This window comes from Canis lupus, chromosome 21 (assembly GCF_011100685.1).
Source record: "Canis lupus familiaris isolate Mischka breed German Shepherd chromosome 21, alternate assembly UU_Cfam_GSD_1.0, whole genome shotgun sequence".
Taxonomy (NCBI): domain Eukaryota; kingdom Metazoa; phylum Chordata; class Mammalia; order Carnivora; family Canidae; genus Canis; species Canis lupus.
The window spans coordinates 15,555,626-15,574,057 of record NC_049242.1 but is presented as its reverse complement, the minus strand read 5'-3'; the positions used below and the strand labels follow the sequence as shown (position 1 = coordinate 15,574,057).

The window sequence follows — 18,432 nt, the reverse complement described above, 5'->3', positions numbered from 1 at the left end:
AGATTAAAAAATTCCTTAAAGACAAAGACTTACAATGTGGTTAAGCACCAAATTTTCTGAATATCTAGTAATATTAAGGAAGGAATCTACTATATTCCTGATAAAAGCACTCGAAAGTAACTTAAAAACTTATTTACTGGAAGCCTGGTTCTTGATCACACCAAAAGAGATGTCAATAAAATTTGTCTTAGCACAGACACCTCACAATACTGGTGCAAATGAAGGGCCTCTGATAAGAATTTCCTAATGACTCTTACTTTTCACTTGTTGTTTTCAAGATAAATTGCTCATTATTTCTTAAATATGTGGTATAGCTTAAATGTCCCTAAATGATCTAAACAACAACCCAATCAGTTTTCCATTTCAAACAATAGTTAAATTAATGCTCAGTTATACATTAAATTTACAAAGGGAGAAAGATGATTGCTTGATGTTACATTACCACATTTCCAACTGATTTAACGCTGTGACAAATTAGAATAGACTATTAAAATAGGAAGTTCTATGAATCCTATCTGTACTTTGGCATTTTGAAATAAGCTGCTTGTTTTCATTTACAGATTTCTTTAGAAGCACTTTGAAAATCTATTTACATGATTTTTAGGACGTGTTTTGAACAGGCATCTTCACAAAGTACAGCAGAGTATCCAAACTAAATATACTGTTAAAAGGAAACAAAAGCTGTAGGAAGCTTAAGATGAAGATTTATGTGATAGGACTATGACATGCTTGTTCTCTCATATAACCCTTATGAGTTTAAAATCACTCTGTTCAAGGTCATTTGAATGGCTATCTTTACTACCAAGGGCTTCTAATTGGTGTAATTGGTGTTTGAGATGAAATTTTTCAAAAATAGGAAAACAGCCTGGGATATTTATGCCATGTGCCAGATTATGGTGAAAGGCATGCACTTTGAGACTGAATGAAAACAGCTACAAAGAATATGGAAAAATCCCATGGAAAAGTTCTTATTCTATATGAAGTAGAATTTGCTCATCAGATTATGCTAACCCAGATGTTTTTATTTTCTGTTTTACAATGGATACTTTGGGGGCCAATTTATTCCTATTAGAAGACATGTCTACTAATTTTTAAGAATAGAAAGACTCAAAACTCTCTGGGAAGAACATTTTCCCCCGGTGCTGTCATCATTCATCTTTGACAACACAAATCTCTTCTTTCCCAGATCTCTGGCCATACTGGGTGAGGCCAATAGGAGAAAGTATTTAATACATTTTTTAATAGCTCAATTGCAAATTCTAATTCTAAAGGCATGCAAAATAAATATAACATGCCAAAGACATATGCAGAGTGTTTTATTTTCACGTGAAATATGTGGTTGGCCACCATTACGGTAAAATCTAAGATGCCACAGGCAAGACACAAACCTCAGCCTTCTAAAGAACAACAGACCAACTGACATTAAGAAAGAATCACTTTACAAGGTCAAAGAAACTCTTCATACCCCTACGCAAAAAGGCTCTCCCTTAAAGGCATCTTGTACTTTCATGTTTATCTGTTAATTGACCTGTCTGCTAGCCATGTGGACCAAGGGTAATTAACTACATTTCTTAAAGACAGAAACCACATTCTTCTGCTTTATGTAAAAAGTCTAGCCCACTGTAGCATGCTTAACTGCATTTCATTAGCAAAAGGGAGTAATCTACATACAAATTTGCAGAAAAATCAACTACATAACAGGTAATGTCCAGGTTGTCTCATTGAACCTTATTCTGATCATAGAAACAGATGTTGAAACACACCAAAGAGTAGGGTATGACTAATGCAATTTAGGATATCTTATCAAGTCTCAGTTGGTTAATTCACTTTATGACATCTCACCAAGTTTCAGAGTTTACAGGAGTATCTTACAAATACTATAGCAGAAAGAACGAGAAAAAAAAAATCCACATCACGGACAACCAAAAACCATGTTAGTGTTAAGAAGAGTTAATGCCACAAAGAGAGAATATGGTCCACTGATCATGTCTGTTTCTCTCTCTCCTTCCTGCTTCTGAAGGGATTCAGGACATCCACCCTCCCCCACCAAATGTGCCACTTTGGCATGTGGATTTTGACCTGAAGGCAATCTCAAAACCCTACAGGCTCAAGAGAAACTTTTGCCCCTCCTATAAATACACAGACGAATCTCACTCGGGGGTCTTTCCCAGAACAAGGGTTATTAGCAGAGATAAATTTTATCTGAGTGACCCATCTGTACGGCAAGGCAAACATCTCATTACCAAACATCTGTTCTTCTTATGGTTCTGTGAGCGCACTCCTTTCTTCTGAAGCCCCAGACCCCTGCCTGCTTCTTAGTTCAAGATGACATATCTACCTTATTTTGCCTGTCTGTGTGGATTCCCCCATACATCTGCTATGAAATCTGATTTTCTCCTATTAATCTGTCTCATGTCAATTTGATGCTTAGTCCACATTAATTCTCTTGATAGTGTCCATTGCTGACCAAATATGTATACCAGATTAGAACGTAAATAAAAAAGCTGATGCTAGGTTTTATATTTTTTTTCAAATTCATTTTTCAAACAAGACTTTCTAACTGATGTTTTCCTTGGAAGATTAAGGGTAATGAAGCCTCATGTTCTTTGAACATGGGGCACCCATTTTTCAGGATAGTTAAAATTTTTTTTCAGGATAGTTAAAAAAAAAAAACCCTAATTGGTGGAGATTGGTTAATACAGGTGATCAGAAATGTGGGCACGCATTCACAAAGAAATATATGGGGACATTGTAAGCCTGGGTTCTCACTGACCTTCAGGTTGATATTGTGCTATAATGGTCACCGTCTGTCCAGCCCCCTTCAGTGCAGCAGCAGCCTGTTCATGCGATGCTCCACGGAGATCAATGCCATTCACCTGAAAGAGGAAGTCAGAGAATTTTGGTATTTTGAAAGGCATATTACTCTGATAGAAGAAAAAAGTTTCTCCAAACTGAGAAGCTGTCTAAGATTATGTCACCTGCCCCAAAACACCTCCTGTCCTACCAAGGCATTTGAGTGTTACTTAGAAAGTTTCAGGCTCTTGACAACGTTCAGTTAGCAAAGACATGAAATTTCATCTTGTGGCATTTATAGCATGTCTGCCTGGGCTGAAACTGTCTATGCATGTCTACAATAATTTTAGTGTGTGCATTTAATATGTCTCTGTGAGTTTCCTAGATTTCTGGGGTGGATATGAGCCTTCAAAATTAGAGGAAAAACAGGATAATAAGGAGAGACACATGTAATGTACATAGACGAGTATGTGCTGACAGATTAATATATTCAGATGAGGTTCTGAGTAGACTGTATGAAATGCGGCTGGCTACCCGCCAAATCCCTCGTTTTGGTCATGTGCCTGGTCCTGTCATCCTGAGCTTGGTTAGACAGCCCTGAGCCTTGTTCCAAAATAAACTTGACTGCCCCATTTCTCACGTACAATTCCAGAATGAATTCTGACAAAATGAAATAAAGAATGCCTGGAGTTTATGTTGCTGTTGCTAACTCCCATTTTGGGGCTGATGCCAAAAGAGAAACAGAACATCCAAAAAACAAGCATAAAACTCTGCTGAGAGGGAAAAATCATTCTGAAGTCAAATTTAATGAGAAGTAAAAGCTAAAATCTTTCTCAAATCAATTTAGTCTAAGTCAACATAACATAATTACTGAGTGCTTTCCGATGACAGGGCTCTGTTTCTGCCCCAGGAGAGGGGCCATGGGTGGAAAACAAAGGTGAACAAGGCAAGCCCTTAAGAAGCTTTTCTGCTTCCACTGAACACATAGTAATTCCACTTTTCTAACTTACATAGACCTAGTTTTTTGCAGTTGAAACCAGAAATCTGCTTCCTTTTATTACAGAGAGGTTGGCTACCATGGATGAAAAATTAAAAATAACAACAACAACAACTTGACCAGACACATGTAAAATATAAAATCTTATTTTGCCTTTTATCGATCCTTTTAGACAATGACACTGGATGGTGGATAGTGAGTTGCCGCTGTTTCCCTGTCAGGCCTGGAATATATGTAATCTTTAATTCCACAACCTAGTCTTCTCATAATAACTTTGTGAAAGTCTCCTTATCTACTTTTATAATTTTCCATGCCTCTTCCCTGGCTTTCTATTCTGGTGAATTCCTTACTGAAATCATTGATGACATGGTAACATCAAGAAGTCCCCTGAGCTGGGTGTGGCCTGACTGTGCCACTCACCAGCTGAATGACTGTGCTTTTGCCTCCTAAGACTCAATACTCTTCTGCCTCAAAGGGAAGTGACTGGGAGGCTCTTTGAGTCTAAAGATGCTTTGAACTACTGAATTCCGGATTCACTTGAACTACAGAATTCCGGATTCACTTGTTAGTAGATGACAGTCATTTCAGAGACTGTCTAGGCACGGATGAGTCATAATATGACTCAGACAGCTGGAAGAGACAGGAAAAGTAATTAGATGTAGGCTCTTGCCTGCAGGAAGCTAAATGCACAAACTCCGTGGGCCAAATAATCTCTTCTCTTGTCAAACAATTAGGGTTAATATCTTATTAAAAAATAATATATGATCATGGTAAATGAATTCCAATGTTTTAGAAAGGTATCTAAGGAAAAGTAAAAAAATCCCCTCATCATCTTTACTCTCAGATGCACCCAATGTTAGCAGTTTTTTGTGTATACTTTTTAGAAATCTACTATATGTGTATGCATGCACATAACTTTATTTCTGTTTCTTTATATATTTAAATATATCACCACATCTTTATTTAAGTGAGTAGGATCATATATATAAATATATATATATATATTTTTTTTCTATAACTTGTTTCTGTTTTGCTTTTCATTTAACAATATATCTTGGACACCTTCCATATCAGCTCATACCATTTTACCTTTTTTTTTTTTTTAAGATTTTATTTATTTATTCATGAGAATACACAGAGAGGAGAGAGAGAGAGGCAGAGACACAGGCAGAGGGAGAAGCAGGCTCCATGCAGGGAGCCCGACATGGGACTCGATCCAGGGTCTCCAGGATCACACCCTGGGCTGCAGGCGGCACTAAACTGCTGAGCCACCAGGGCTGCCCACCATTTTACCTTTTTAACAGGAGCCCAGGAGTCCATGGTATTGATAGACCAGCATTTTTTGCAATAGGATTCCTACCATTGTAAGGTTGTAAGGTTGTGTCCAGCTTTTTGTTACTACAAACACTTATGAAGGTGTTTCTGAAGGACAAATTCCCTAGAAAGATACTTTCTAAGTCAAAGGGTACATGTATTATTCGATTCTTTTAATTTGCTCTTGTATGTTTTTAACATAATTATTTATTCACAAAACAACCAGACACTCATAAAGGAATAAGCAAAAAGAAAAAGGCCAGAATCTTCTTGCCCAAATAATGTATTGATATAAAAAATAAAATTAATGTATGTACATAATGCACATACATGAAAATTAAAGCAATATGAAAGGCATAAAAATAAAATGATCCCCCTAATTCTTATTATTCTAAGGATAAACATTTTGATGGCTTCTTATATATACTACCAATTATTTTCGTTATGAACATAAGCAGGTTTATCAAGTTAAAACTTTAAAATTTTATACAAATAAGATATTATATTTTTTTATACTTTTATCTTTTCCACTTACTAATATATCTTAGAGAACTTTCTTCATTCATATATTCCTATACAGTGTCTCATCCCTTTTGATAGCTATGTTCTATTATGCAACATAAATTTATTTTAACAGTGTAGCTTTGATGGCCCCTTCGATTGTTACAGCATTTTGCTATTCTAAACAATGCTGCAATAAATACCATGTAATATTAAGTTGTTGGGTAAAGGGTATGAAGTGTTAAATTTTGATGCTATTGCCAAGTTGTCTCCAAAAATGTATATTCCCACAAATAAAATATGATTGACTTTCTTCAGTCTTGTAGAAATTGCATATACTGCAATATTTGACCTTTGCCATTCTGATATGTACACAATTGTATTTTTCACTTTTACCTTTCTAAGAATTATGAAGTTAAGCATCTTTTTATATGTTTGCTAATTATTTGCATTTCTTTTTGCATAAAATGGCAATTTTCTTATTTCACCTATTTTTTATTTGAATAGTTTTTAAAAATATTTATTTATTTATGAGAAAGAGAGTCGGGAGAAAGGGCAGAGGGACAAGGAGAGAAACAGAGTCCCTTTGCAGAGCGTGAAGCCCAATGCAAGGCTTCCAGGACTGTGAGATCACGACCTGGGCCAAAATCAAGAATTAGATGCTTAACTGTGCCACCCAGGTGTCCCTGTTTAGTTTGTTCTTTTAAATATTTATCTGCCTATTAAGAATATTAGTGTTTCATCTCAGATAACTATTGCAAATATTCTTATTAGTTTGGTATTTGTATTTTGTATTATTGTATTGTAACTGTTAACTTTTTCCTGGTATGCTATTTCTTGCCATACAGAAGTTTAAAATGTTTGATACAATTACATTTATCCCTTTTTTTTCCATTTTAGCTTTTGAGTTTTATATCTACCCCTCTCCAATATACTTAACAAACTACCCATATTTTCTTCTAGTACAACCAGAGTTTAATTTTTAGCCACTCAATCTTTGATCTACTGGAAGACAGTTTAGTGGGTTTTTTTTAAAGATTTATTAATTTATTTATTCATGAGAGACACAGAGAGAAAGAGAGAGAGAGAGAGAGAGAGAGAGAGAGGCAGAGACACAAGCAGAGGGAGAAACAGGCACCAAGTAGGGAGCCCAACATGGGACTCGATTCTGGTCTCCAGGATCACGCCCTGGGCTAAAGGTGGCGCTAAACCGCTGAGCCACCTGGGCTGCCCCCAGTTTAGTGTTTGATATGAAAACCAGCTGAACACCCACACTTTCTCAGACCTTTCCTTTATAGTATCAAATTTCTACATAAAATCTTTTAATATTCTAACATTCCTCTGAAATTTTCTCAATCCACTAAGAGGAACATTGAAAAGTGGGAAGGAACAGAAGATTTGGAATCAGAGAACTGGGTTTGAATTCTGAGTTGACTAGTTATATCTAAATAACTTGGGAAAGTCAATTAACTTCTTCAAATCTCAGCGTTCTCACCTATGAAATGGGTATAATATCTACCTCTCTATCAGGACTGTTGCATAAAATAAATGAGAAAATATCTGTAAAGCCCTTAACATAGACCTTGGTACAAACAGGCATTCAGCCAAAAGTATCTATTATTGCTGTATTTTTTCAGAGCTGTGATTACAAGCGATGAAATAAAATCTAATGGAAATTAGTTAATACAAAATATAAGATATGAGTTCCCTTTTTTTTATGAACACAGAATTTCAGTACTGGAATGAAGTATGAAATGACCTTAGAAACTTGTTCATCCAGCACTTAGACATTAGAACATTAAAGTCATTCTCATAGGAGAAGGGACCTGCCCAAAGTCATATCAGAGTTAGCATAGTGTTGGACCAGCCTTGGTCTTTTCTCGTCCAGCTGAGACTTCTTCCCACTATAGCAGATGTGCTCTACTATGGGTGCATGCTCATTTTCTACTGGGCCAGTACTCACCGAATCTTGCTATTATCCTGAACAATACCACACTACCCAGGTACCTACTGATTTTCTTCCAGATTTTAGCAAACATACTCTCCTTCAGTCAAATTCTTCAAGGTCACTTTGACTCTTATTTCCATCCCTGAGCTTTTGAGTTTTTACCAGTAATTGTTGCTCAGATAGGATTTTTAGATGCATTCAAAAATAGCTTACATCATTGATATGACTTTTTTTTTTAAAACCAATGTTTTTTAAAATTTACTTATGTATTTTAGAGAGGGAGAGCATGAGTGGAGGGAAGGGCAGAGGAAGAGGAAGAGAATCTCAAGCAGAATCGCTTCCAAGCACAGAGCCTGATGGGGGGGTGGCAGCTAATCCCATGACTCTGAGATCATGACCTACGCAGAAACCAAGATTCGGGTGCCTAACTGACTGAGCCACCTAGATACCACAGAGAGGGAGAGAGAATCTTGAGCAGACTCCACACCAAGCATGAAGCCTGACTTGGGGCTTTGTCCCATGACCCTGAGATCACGACCTGAGCTGAAACCAAGAGTTGGACATTTAATTGACTGCACTACCTAGGTGTCCCTGACAGGACATTTTAAAATACCAAGTGTGACAGAACCTCATATATTTATTATTTTTATTTTTCTACTTCAGCTTAAATTTTTCTTTAAGCACAGACTGGAGGATTGGATATCATTGTTCTTGAGATTGATAATTATAACCATTGTTAACATTCATTGAGCCTCAAGCATGTTCAAGTACTTATACATATTATATGTTAAAGAATTATTATAATATATATTTATTACATTATTACACTTAGATATTTATACATTAGTTCATAATCCTTAGGAGGCTGAGATTATTTTTCCGATTTCACAAATAAAGGAATTGAGCTCAGAGAGAATCACTAACCTGTTCAAAGTTAAACAGTTAGAAAAGGTTAAGAATTTAAAATAGTCTAATTAAAACCCCTAAGCTCTTAATTCCAATTCCTACTGCTCTTCCTTTAATATTCTATTCAATTCTGAGGGTCTACGCTTATAAGATTCCAATTCTGAAGCATGCCTCTCCAGCTCCCTGAGACTGAGAGAGCACAGTTGGGTGTGGCACCCTGGTTGGCTTTACCATGGCCTCAAGCAACCTGGTTTAAACACCATGACCCAGTTTATAATGATTAGATTATGCCAAACTGAAGCCAAAGCTTTGGGCAGGCTAGAGAAATTCCATCTATTGCTGTATATGTATACACCTTTCACTGAATCATACAAAGAAAATCTATTTGTTATGACATCCTTTTCATAACCATGTTGGTAATCAATAGAGATTTTAGCACTTCTAGTTAATTCAAGTAGTTGTAGGTTTTATTCAGATGCTAATGTAAAGGTGAACAGTGCACCATGTCCAGAGTTAATCTTTCCTCTGTTTTTAAAAGATGAATATTATATTGGCTACCTTAACCACTAGGTCTCCTGGCCTGGGGCTCCAGAGATTATCTGAGTAAATGACTCTATATTTTCCAGAAAATTTTATCTATTTTTTAGTATTTTAAAAATAATGATATCAAAATCAGAGAATTTCAGAAATGAGGAGAGCCCGTTTGCATGTAGGTATGCCTTTAAGCCAATTCCGCCACATTATATATTCTTATATCCTTGTCTCCCATCCTGTTGACCTTTTTATTTTCTTTAATTTAGGCATATCTATATCTTTGCACATGCTATTTTCTCTGTCTGGAACATAATTTTTCATCTCTTCTTCACCTGGAAAACTTCTCTCAGTTTTTAAAGATTCAGTCTGAATGGACTACAGATTGTGCTTACTTGTGAACCCCTCATGGTAGGAGTTCATCTTATTGGAACTTGTGTCCCTAGCATAGCACCTGGCCAATAGTAGGTGCACAATAACTAATGAGTGAACAAATAAGTGAATGGGTGGAAAATATATTCACATTACATTATTCCAGGAAAATGGTCATCTAAGCTTGATGTGACACTGGCTTTACTCTGATGTACTCACTGTCCTTCACAGAAATCCATTCCACTTGGGGTCAGCTCTCATGATTAAAAAAAAAAAAAAAGTTCTTTGTGTTGAATCTAAATCATGTTCCTGGAACGTTCTACCTCTTGGTTCTACCCCCTTCTTCCAAGGGCTCACAAAACATTTCTTCTTTCTTAGTATTTTTTTCTTATATGATTCTCTTTCTAACATTTGAGGATAGTTTTCTCATTTCTAGGTCAAAGGACCTCACTTCCTTCCTCGTCTTTCCATATCATTCTTACCAAATGACCACTTGCCTCAGCTTACATACTTCTAGTGACAGGGAACTCTTCCTTTCCTTAGTATGTCCATTCCATTTTGGGGTGGCTCTTATGAGTGTTATTTCTAGAATCTTGATTTTATTTAATACCTGATCAGAGACTCAGCAGAATGCATGTGAGGTGAAGTATGACAATGGGGATATTTACTAATGGCTATTAACCTTTTTATTTTTTTTAAATATTTTATTTATTTATTCATGAGAGATACATAGAGAGAGAAAGAGGCAGAGACACAGGCAGAGGGAGAAGCAGGCTCCATGCAGGGAGCCTGACGTGGGACTTGATCCCGGGTCTCCAGGATCACGCCCTGGGCTGAAGGCAGGCGCTAAACTGCTGAGCCACGTGGGCTGCTTAGGCTATTAACTTTTAATGTATACCCAGTATAGTATCTACAGGTAAACACAGTGCTGATACAAGTTTTGTTTTTAAAAACTAACCATTTTAGTTATTTCTTTTTCCAATTTAAGAGAGGAAGTGAAAGTGAATGGCATATAGCTATTATAAAGCAATTCACCATTCAATAACTAAAAAAACGTAATTAAGCAGCAGGGGGGAAATGCTATGACAGGAACAGGGGCCCTACTGAAGGTGTGAAGGGGTATGAGAAAGTTTTCTGGAGGAAGTGAAATCAGAAACAAGAAGTGAGTGAGCTATCCAGGTAAGGATGGGTAGGAATGCCCACAGAGGGCTGTGGAGGGAAGTATGGGTAGAGGAGTAGCAAGAGTATTCCAGGTAGAGAGAGGAGGGACATGTGAAGGTCTGGAGGTGGGATGGGACTTGACACATCTGAAGAAAAGAAAGTAGTTGTTAGCAAATGGCAAAGAGGGGAAAAAGGAGAGTAGGAAGGAGGTGAGTGACAACAAGGGAGAAATGAAGGTGGTGGTGATGATGATGATGATGGTAGAGGTGGTGATGATAGCTGACATGCACATAGCACTTACTCTGTGGCAGGCAATGTTCTAATCATTTCCTATTATTAATTCCCTAACCCTCATAATATTTCTATAAGTAAGAACACATAATAATGCCCATTTTACAGAGGAAGAGATTGAGGCACAGTAATTAAATAGATCCCCCAGGTCCACTAGTTATAAATGGCAAAACCAAGACTTAAACTCAGGCAATCTGAATCTCTCTTTGTTTTGCTTGTGTCTCATGATTTTTCTTATCCTTGAAATTGTCAATAAAGCTTGATACTGAGTAAAATTCCTAATCATTCCTAACTATGACATATTAATGCTTTCCAAAGATCTGGCAATCAGCATGACAAGCCATATCAGCGAATGTAGAGTTTATTTTGATGTAATGGCGAACCATCTCTCAACTTAGAATTGAGAAATATTACGTTACCATCACTCCTATACCCTAGGAGCACTACAGCCAGAGAAAATGCAGGAGGTGTCTGCTGTTGCCAACCCTGCTAAGGGCCTTTCAGATGAACTGATCACTTTGGAAATGCTTCTCAAAGGGCAGTGCCACTGCTTGTGGCTGCTTTGGTTTTCCTTTAAAAAAAAAAAAAGATTTTATTTATTTATTCACGAGAGACACAGAGAAAGGCACAGACACAGGCAGAGGGAGAGACAGGTTCCATGCAGGGAGCCTGATGTGTACTCGATTCCGGGTCTCCAGGGTCACGCCCTGGGCTGAAGTGACGCTAAACCGCTGAGCCACCCAGGCTGCCCTGCTTTGGTTTTCCATCTCAGCTCAAGTCATTTGCCTGCTCTGAGAACTGTCACAGGAAGAACACTGGTTTAGAGTTGGAGGGCAGTATTCAAACCTTGATCCTGCTATTTCTTAACTCCAGGACCTTGGGTAAGTTACCTAACCCATTTGAGCTTCAGTTTCTCCATATGCAACAAAGATATTAATGCCTATTTTGCTGGTTTGTTGTCAGGATGATTGGAGATAATGCGAATAATGCACTTAATACTTCACACACTGAGTAGGTCATCAGTGGTTGCTATTCCTACTAGAGCATATCTATTACCTATGAACCAGGATTTTAAAATGGCTTTTATTGGCAATAATAAAATCAAAGTATAGATTTAGTGTAAGATTGTCTTGGAATAAAAGTAGCTAAAAACTACAAATTTAACTGAATCATCATGAAAAAATGCAAAGAGGTGACCCCGTGGGAAAGGGGGAGATAATTGGCACCAGATTTCAATTAAAACTAGTCGGTACAGAACACAGGGGGACTATTTCAAGTACATTATTTCATAGCGGGGGGTCTAGCTGGTACATGGCATGGGGCAGCAGGGAAGAAACTGGGGCAGAATCCAAACTATTTCTACTTTATTCAGAGAGACTAGGGATAATAAGATAAGCAAATGTACTACCAGTGAATTAAATGAATGTAGAAGGCTCCAACTTTTCTCAAGGGGGAAGAAATCTATTCTCATTTTCTTAAAGTAATGTGATGTAGTGAGGTAGAAATTTGTGTTTAGTTGCTAACTCTTCCACTAACTTACTCAGGCCAGCCACTGAGCTGCTGTGGAAAACGGAATGTTCCAGGCCCCACTGTCTCTAGGTCCCCTGTTATTTGAAATTTGATGATTTCCATGGCTTAAAAATAACATCTCAGAAGTGTTTTATAGACAGTAGTAAATTGTTTTCACATCTCATATTTCTTACCTAATAAGTTTCTTACCTATAAACAAATATAATAAAAGCTTCCCATGTATTGACTGATCCTTATCACATGCTTGTGAGGGAAGTAAGGAAACTATAAATACCACATTTAATCTTAAAGTGTGTGCAAGCTGGAATGGCTGCCATAGAACATGGAGAGAAAAAACATGGTACCCGCAGAAGTGGACCTTGAATGCCAAGTTAAAACAATTTTTTCAGTAAGTGGTGGTGCTGAGGAGGGGATGGTTTAACACAATTGAAGCATTTAACACAATTTGACTCACATTTGGGCTAGGATAACTATGGCAAGAGTGAAAAGTTGGAGTTGAAGAACTAAATGATGAAAAAGAGGATAATGAGATGGGAGACTATTGCAATATTATAAATTGTTGATGATGCAAGGCTGAATTAGAAAATTGAGAATGGGGACACCTGGATGGCTCATGGTTGAGTGTCTGCCTTTGGCTCAGGTTATGATCCCAGGGTCTTGGGATCGAGTCCCACATCAGGCTCCCTGTGGGGATCCTGCTTCTCCCTCTGCCTATGTCTCGCCTCTCTCTCTGTATCTCTCATGAATAAATAATTAAGATTAAAAAAAAAAAGAAAATTGAGAATGGAACTGTGGGAAAGGGCCATAGACTTGAGAGAGGACACAGAGAGAGGTTCTAGATAGCTGTTCTCAAATACTTCTAGGGACTACATAGAGTTTAAATAATATTTATAATAATGTGAATGTTTGGAAATGGAAGCTGAGAAAGGTCATCAGGGGAGTGATGATATCATTATTCAGAATGGGAATGCAGGGTAGAAAATGAGTTTGGACAACAGGATAACACATTTTACTTTGGACACGTTGAGTTTGCTATGTCTCTTGGACAGCTACGATTTTGCTGGTAGTGAAGAAATAACTATCTGAAGCTTAGAGAAATAATTAATGTTAATAATCAATTTAGTCTGGGGATCCTTAAGGTCAGTCAGTACCCTGATGTGACTAGCCCCAGCTGTAGAAGAGGCTTGCTGTACGAAGGTCAGATTAGTTAGCAATAGCGCCTGCTATATAATAAGGATATATAATTATTAGCTATTATTGACACCTCCCCTGACACACACAAAGAGGATGACCTGGACTAGTATAAAATTATCTCAATAAAGACTCAGCAGAGCAATGAGAAGTACTAGGGTTATAGGTACTGAAAGAGGGAGAATGGCACTCTGGAAAGCACTGCCTTAGGAATTATGAGTCCTGAGTTTCAGTCTCACCCTGCTGTTAGCTTATTTCACTTTGGGAGTCTATTTCCCTCTCAGGGGCTCAGTTTCTTCATATAGAAAGAGAGCCTTATACTAAATCACTGAGGTCCCCCATCCAGTGCTTAATAAACAAATATATTCCATGCTCAATATGTATTCTGTTGACAACGTGAGAAAAGCAAACAGTTCATTTAGTGATAACTTTCCAAACACCCTCCAGCATGTCTCAGAGTGAATAAACTATAAATTGTGTTTGAAGTGGAAATTTCTAATTAAGTTTCTTTTTCCTCCTGGAGGCTGTTGCGCTTGTTGCAGAGTGATAACATTTCTGACAGTAGCTGCATGAGAGCTCAAGACCAGAATCCACCTGGAGCAGAGGCAGAATGAAAAACTGATACTGGATATTTACACAGCTTGGCAGTTAAAATTAACATCCCTTTTAAATTTGGCTTGCTGATGCAAAAATAAACATGTATTAAAAAAAAAAGAAAAATGTTTTAGTTTACCAGGACATATAGAGAGCTGATCATTTTGAAGACTTTAACTAAAAATAATCCAAATATTTATATATATGTTTTTATTACATAATTATATATTATATATTTATACATACTTTTATTATATACTTATATATTATACATTTATATATAATTTTATTTTATGTATTTTTATATTTACATTATATATTTATACATATAATCTCACATATATAACATAATTTTTCAAACCCAATTTAGTATAGGCTAAGACAATAAATAACAGGATTCCTGTGTTTTGAGTACAAGAATATATTGCAAGAGTATGTAAGCAAAAATAGTTGAAGTCTTCCTTATAACATCTTATATAAATACAAGATAATACTAGTATTTCTACCTCTGATTCTTAACTCTAGACTTGTAAATCTATGTGCTTACTTCACTTCTCCAGCTGGATGTCTAAAATTTTTCAAACTTACCATGCTCAAAATCAAACATTTTAAAAAAGATTTTATTTATTTATTCATAAGAGATACACAGAGAGAAGCAGAGACATAGGCAGAGGGAGAAGTAGGCTCCCCGTGGGAAGCCTGATGAGGAACTTGATCCCAGAACCCCAGGATCATGACCTGAGCCGAAGGCAGATGCTCAACCAGTGAGGCACCCAGGCGTCCCTCAAACTCAAACTCTTAATTTTCTCCTGAACTTGTGTCTGGGCAATTTTGCCACCTTCAGCAAAGGAGTAATACGACCATTCACCACTCAAACCACTCAGCCAAGAACCTACTTGCCAATCTTAATTCTCCTTCTTTCCCACCTGGCCATGCAATCCATCAGCATGTCTGTTTACTCTAGCTCCAAACCATATTGCAAGTCCACTTTTTTCCAACTCCCCCATCCCTCTTGGCAAAGCGACCACTTCTCCCAGGTATATTGCACTAGGCCCCTGATTGGGCTCTCTGCTCTCACACTGGCCCCCCATGCCCCCTCTATCCTTTTTGGCCCAACAACCATTGGGATCTTTTCAAAATATGTATATGTATATCAGACCATGCCTCTCTCCTGCTAATTTTTTTTTTTTTACACCGACTTCTTGGTGTACTTTGGATACAATCCAAACAACTTGCCTTGACCTTGACCAATCCTTCTCATTCTATCTCATTCTGGCCTCTGCCTCCCTCACTATTTCACAGGCACAAGGGCTTTAGATTTGCTTCACCTAAGTCCAATTTCCCTCCAGCCTTGGGTCACTCGTACCAACTGTCTTCCTTAGCAATTCTTATATTTGACCCCTTATTTTTATAAGTCTCAGCTTAAAGACTGTCCCTTTTAAAGTAGGCTGGTAAAAAAATAAAAATAAAAAAAAATAAAGTAGGCTGGTAGCCTATCTTTAACACCCTTTTTCAATTTCTTATGAAACTTAGGTCCACCTGATATTTTGTGATTATCCCACCCACCCCAAGAATAGCTTCCTGTGAATAGGACCTTTGTCTCTTTTGCCTCAATACTTCTAAGGCCTACAATACTACGCAGATATTTCACAATACTCCTTGAATTAATAAATGATAGCTACTAGATCACATTATTTTATTTAAGTAATTAAAATCTGACCACCAGTTATTGCATACTTATTATGAGCCAAATGCTGATCAGAGTCCTTTTCAGAAGGAATTTGTCCTTTATGCAGGAGAATGGTTGATTAAACTGGAGTCACTAAATCTGAATCCTTGGGGGTGGGGTCCAAGAATCTTTTTTATTTATTTTTAAATTTTTATTTATTTATTTTTAAAGATTTTATTTATTTATTCATGAGAGACAGACAGAGAGAGAGAGAGAGAGAGAGAGAAAGGCAGAGACACAGGCAGAGGGAGAAGCAGTCTCCATGCAGGGAGCCTGACGTAGGACCTGATCCCGGGTCTCCAGGATCACACCCTGGGCTGAAGGCAGCACTAAACCACTGACCCACCCAGGCTGCCCCCAAGAATCTTTATTCTTAAAAAATTCTCTAATGACAGATGCTCAGTCAGATGCAGGCAGCTCTGTGGAGATGTAGCTCCTTGTCCTCTATGTACTCTAGCTGCTCCTTCATCATATATACTTGATTTTAGTCTCAAGTTGTACTTTTACTCTTATGCTTTACAAAAATCTCTGGCCCTTTGAGCCTCTATCACCAATGAGGACATAGGTGATAGTGAAATGGCTCTGGAGCCTTCTTTAAGATATGCTCTGGGAGGGAATACATGAACATGGAAACAGTGGCCCATACCACCTACAATAGACCCATTTTCTTCATTCCAGGGTTCTGTCTACATACTGCACTTTGGGCATGGGTGTCTGTTGGTACAAGTGTCTCTCTCAGCTATGTAAAGCTGTAGATATGACAACCTTGAAGCCCCCATCCCATGTCTCAATTCCCCTGAATACATGGTTCCTAGGGAATCACTCACTTGCAAATCACCCATGCCCCCAAACTGCTCAGGCAAAAGGTAAAACTTTGGGGTGTGAGGCTACACTTCTACCTTCTGAGATCTGCTTTGTATCTCACACTCTAAGCCCTCTACTCTGGGATGGGATGTGTGTGCTTCCCAGGCCAATGGATTCCCTCAGGTTAGTGTCAGATTTGAAGCTGAGGCCTTTCCTTGATGGATGGTGGTAATAAAAGCAACCTTCTGAGTTTGCTTGGCATGTTCTTACTTTTGAAATCAAGGGGCTGACTGCAAATGCTCAGTCATTTTTTTTAAAAAAAATTAGTTTTCTGTGGTTTCTGGGTTTCTGATATTGAACTATTGCTAAATTTAATCTACTGTTAAAAACATCATAAAAAATCATCAATAGGGAATTGATTAAATAAAGTATTAGGGAATATGATGTAGCCATTAAAAACAAGGGCATACATGCCTAATATTCTCATACCAACAAATATCTGTGGTATATTGCTAAATTAAAGAACTATAACAAAACTATACATATATAGATAACCTTGATTATTAAAAGAAAAAGGAAGGAAGGAAGAGAGATAGATGATAGATAGATAGATAGATAGATAGATAGATAGATAGATAGATGATATAGAAAATGCCTGAAAGGCTACACAACCAAATGCTAAGAGAGGCTTTAGTGGGCTATGGTCTTGAGGCCATGATGACTGGGGTAATGCTGAAGAGGAAAGAAGAGATTACATTTTATTTTACAGTCTTTAGTAGTGCCTGAATAATCCTTAAGTGAACATGTATTGTCTTATAACAATTTTCAAAGTTATATAAGAAAAGTTTTAACTACTGAATTTGAGATTTGTGTTACTTTGACAGTAAAAAAAAAGGGTTGCCAAGACACACTAGAATCACAGTGACGTTTATAGAAAAAATGTAAGTTATAATCAAATATTCATGCATTACATAAAGTCAATGAACAGAGAGTTTCTGATCGTCTTCTTTGTGACAGTCATTGTACGGAGCTTTGGAATGTACTGGTGAAGAAAGCAATGGCTCTGCCCTCAGTGGCTTAGGATCTAAGAGCAGTTCTCCACTGGGCATGGAAATGTGGAGGAGGGGGATATTCTTTGTTCTTAAAATGTCAGAGTCTGGGGTGAGCTTTGACATTAATTGTGCAAGGCGCAGGCATGTTAAATGTTCTGCAAAATGTGGTACAGTCACATGCAGTGAAAAATTGTCCTTTCAAAAAATGCAGTCGCACCTACAATAAGAAATACACATAGATATGCTAATTCCAAATGAACCTCAATGAGATTATACATGGAAGAGGTTCTTGGTTTCTTTTCTTTTCCCCTTGCATGGATGACTTTAATCATAAGCATTAAAATTAATTTTAATGGAAGAAAAAACCGGTTATATCTGTCAAATAGTCCATTTCTAAAGTATTGAAAGGCTTCAGTAGGAATAAGGTGCTAGTGGAATTATCTTGGTCAAAAACCATGAAAAGCAGAACTCTAACTCTAGCTACTGCGTGCAGAACTCACCTGATGTTTGTTTCACTATAGTTCTTCAGGATAATGACATTCTTTTGTGTTTGTGCTTATGTGTATCTTGGCATCTGATTGTTGTCTATAATTACATCGTCATTTCTCCTACTTATTCCTTACCTAAAAATAAGGTTATCATCTCACTGCCTAAAAGCTCCCAGGAAACAGGTTTTCCGAGTTCAGGGAAACTGTGTCAAGGACTCTTGAATCCTCTT

The 18,432-nt window shown here is 37.4% G+C and overlaps 1 protein-coding gene across 31 annotated transcripts in view; it reads right to left on the bottom strand.

The window, feature by feature from the left end:
- The window catches only part of DLG2 (discs large MAGUK scaffold protein 2), a 1,987,603-nt gene that overhangs the window by 304,676 nt on the left and 1,664,495 nt on the right, over positions 1 to 18,432 (bottom strand). For all 31 annotated transcript variants that reach the window (XM_038568427.1, XM_038568453.1, XM_038568428.1 and 28 more), the window contains one exon: positions 2,774 to 2,876. In XM_038568427.1, the coding sequence (XP_038424355.1) occupies positions 2,774 to 2,876 (103 nt within the window). The remainder of the gene's footprint in view (positions 1 to 2,773; positions 2,877 to 18,432) is intronic.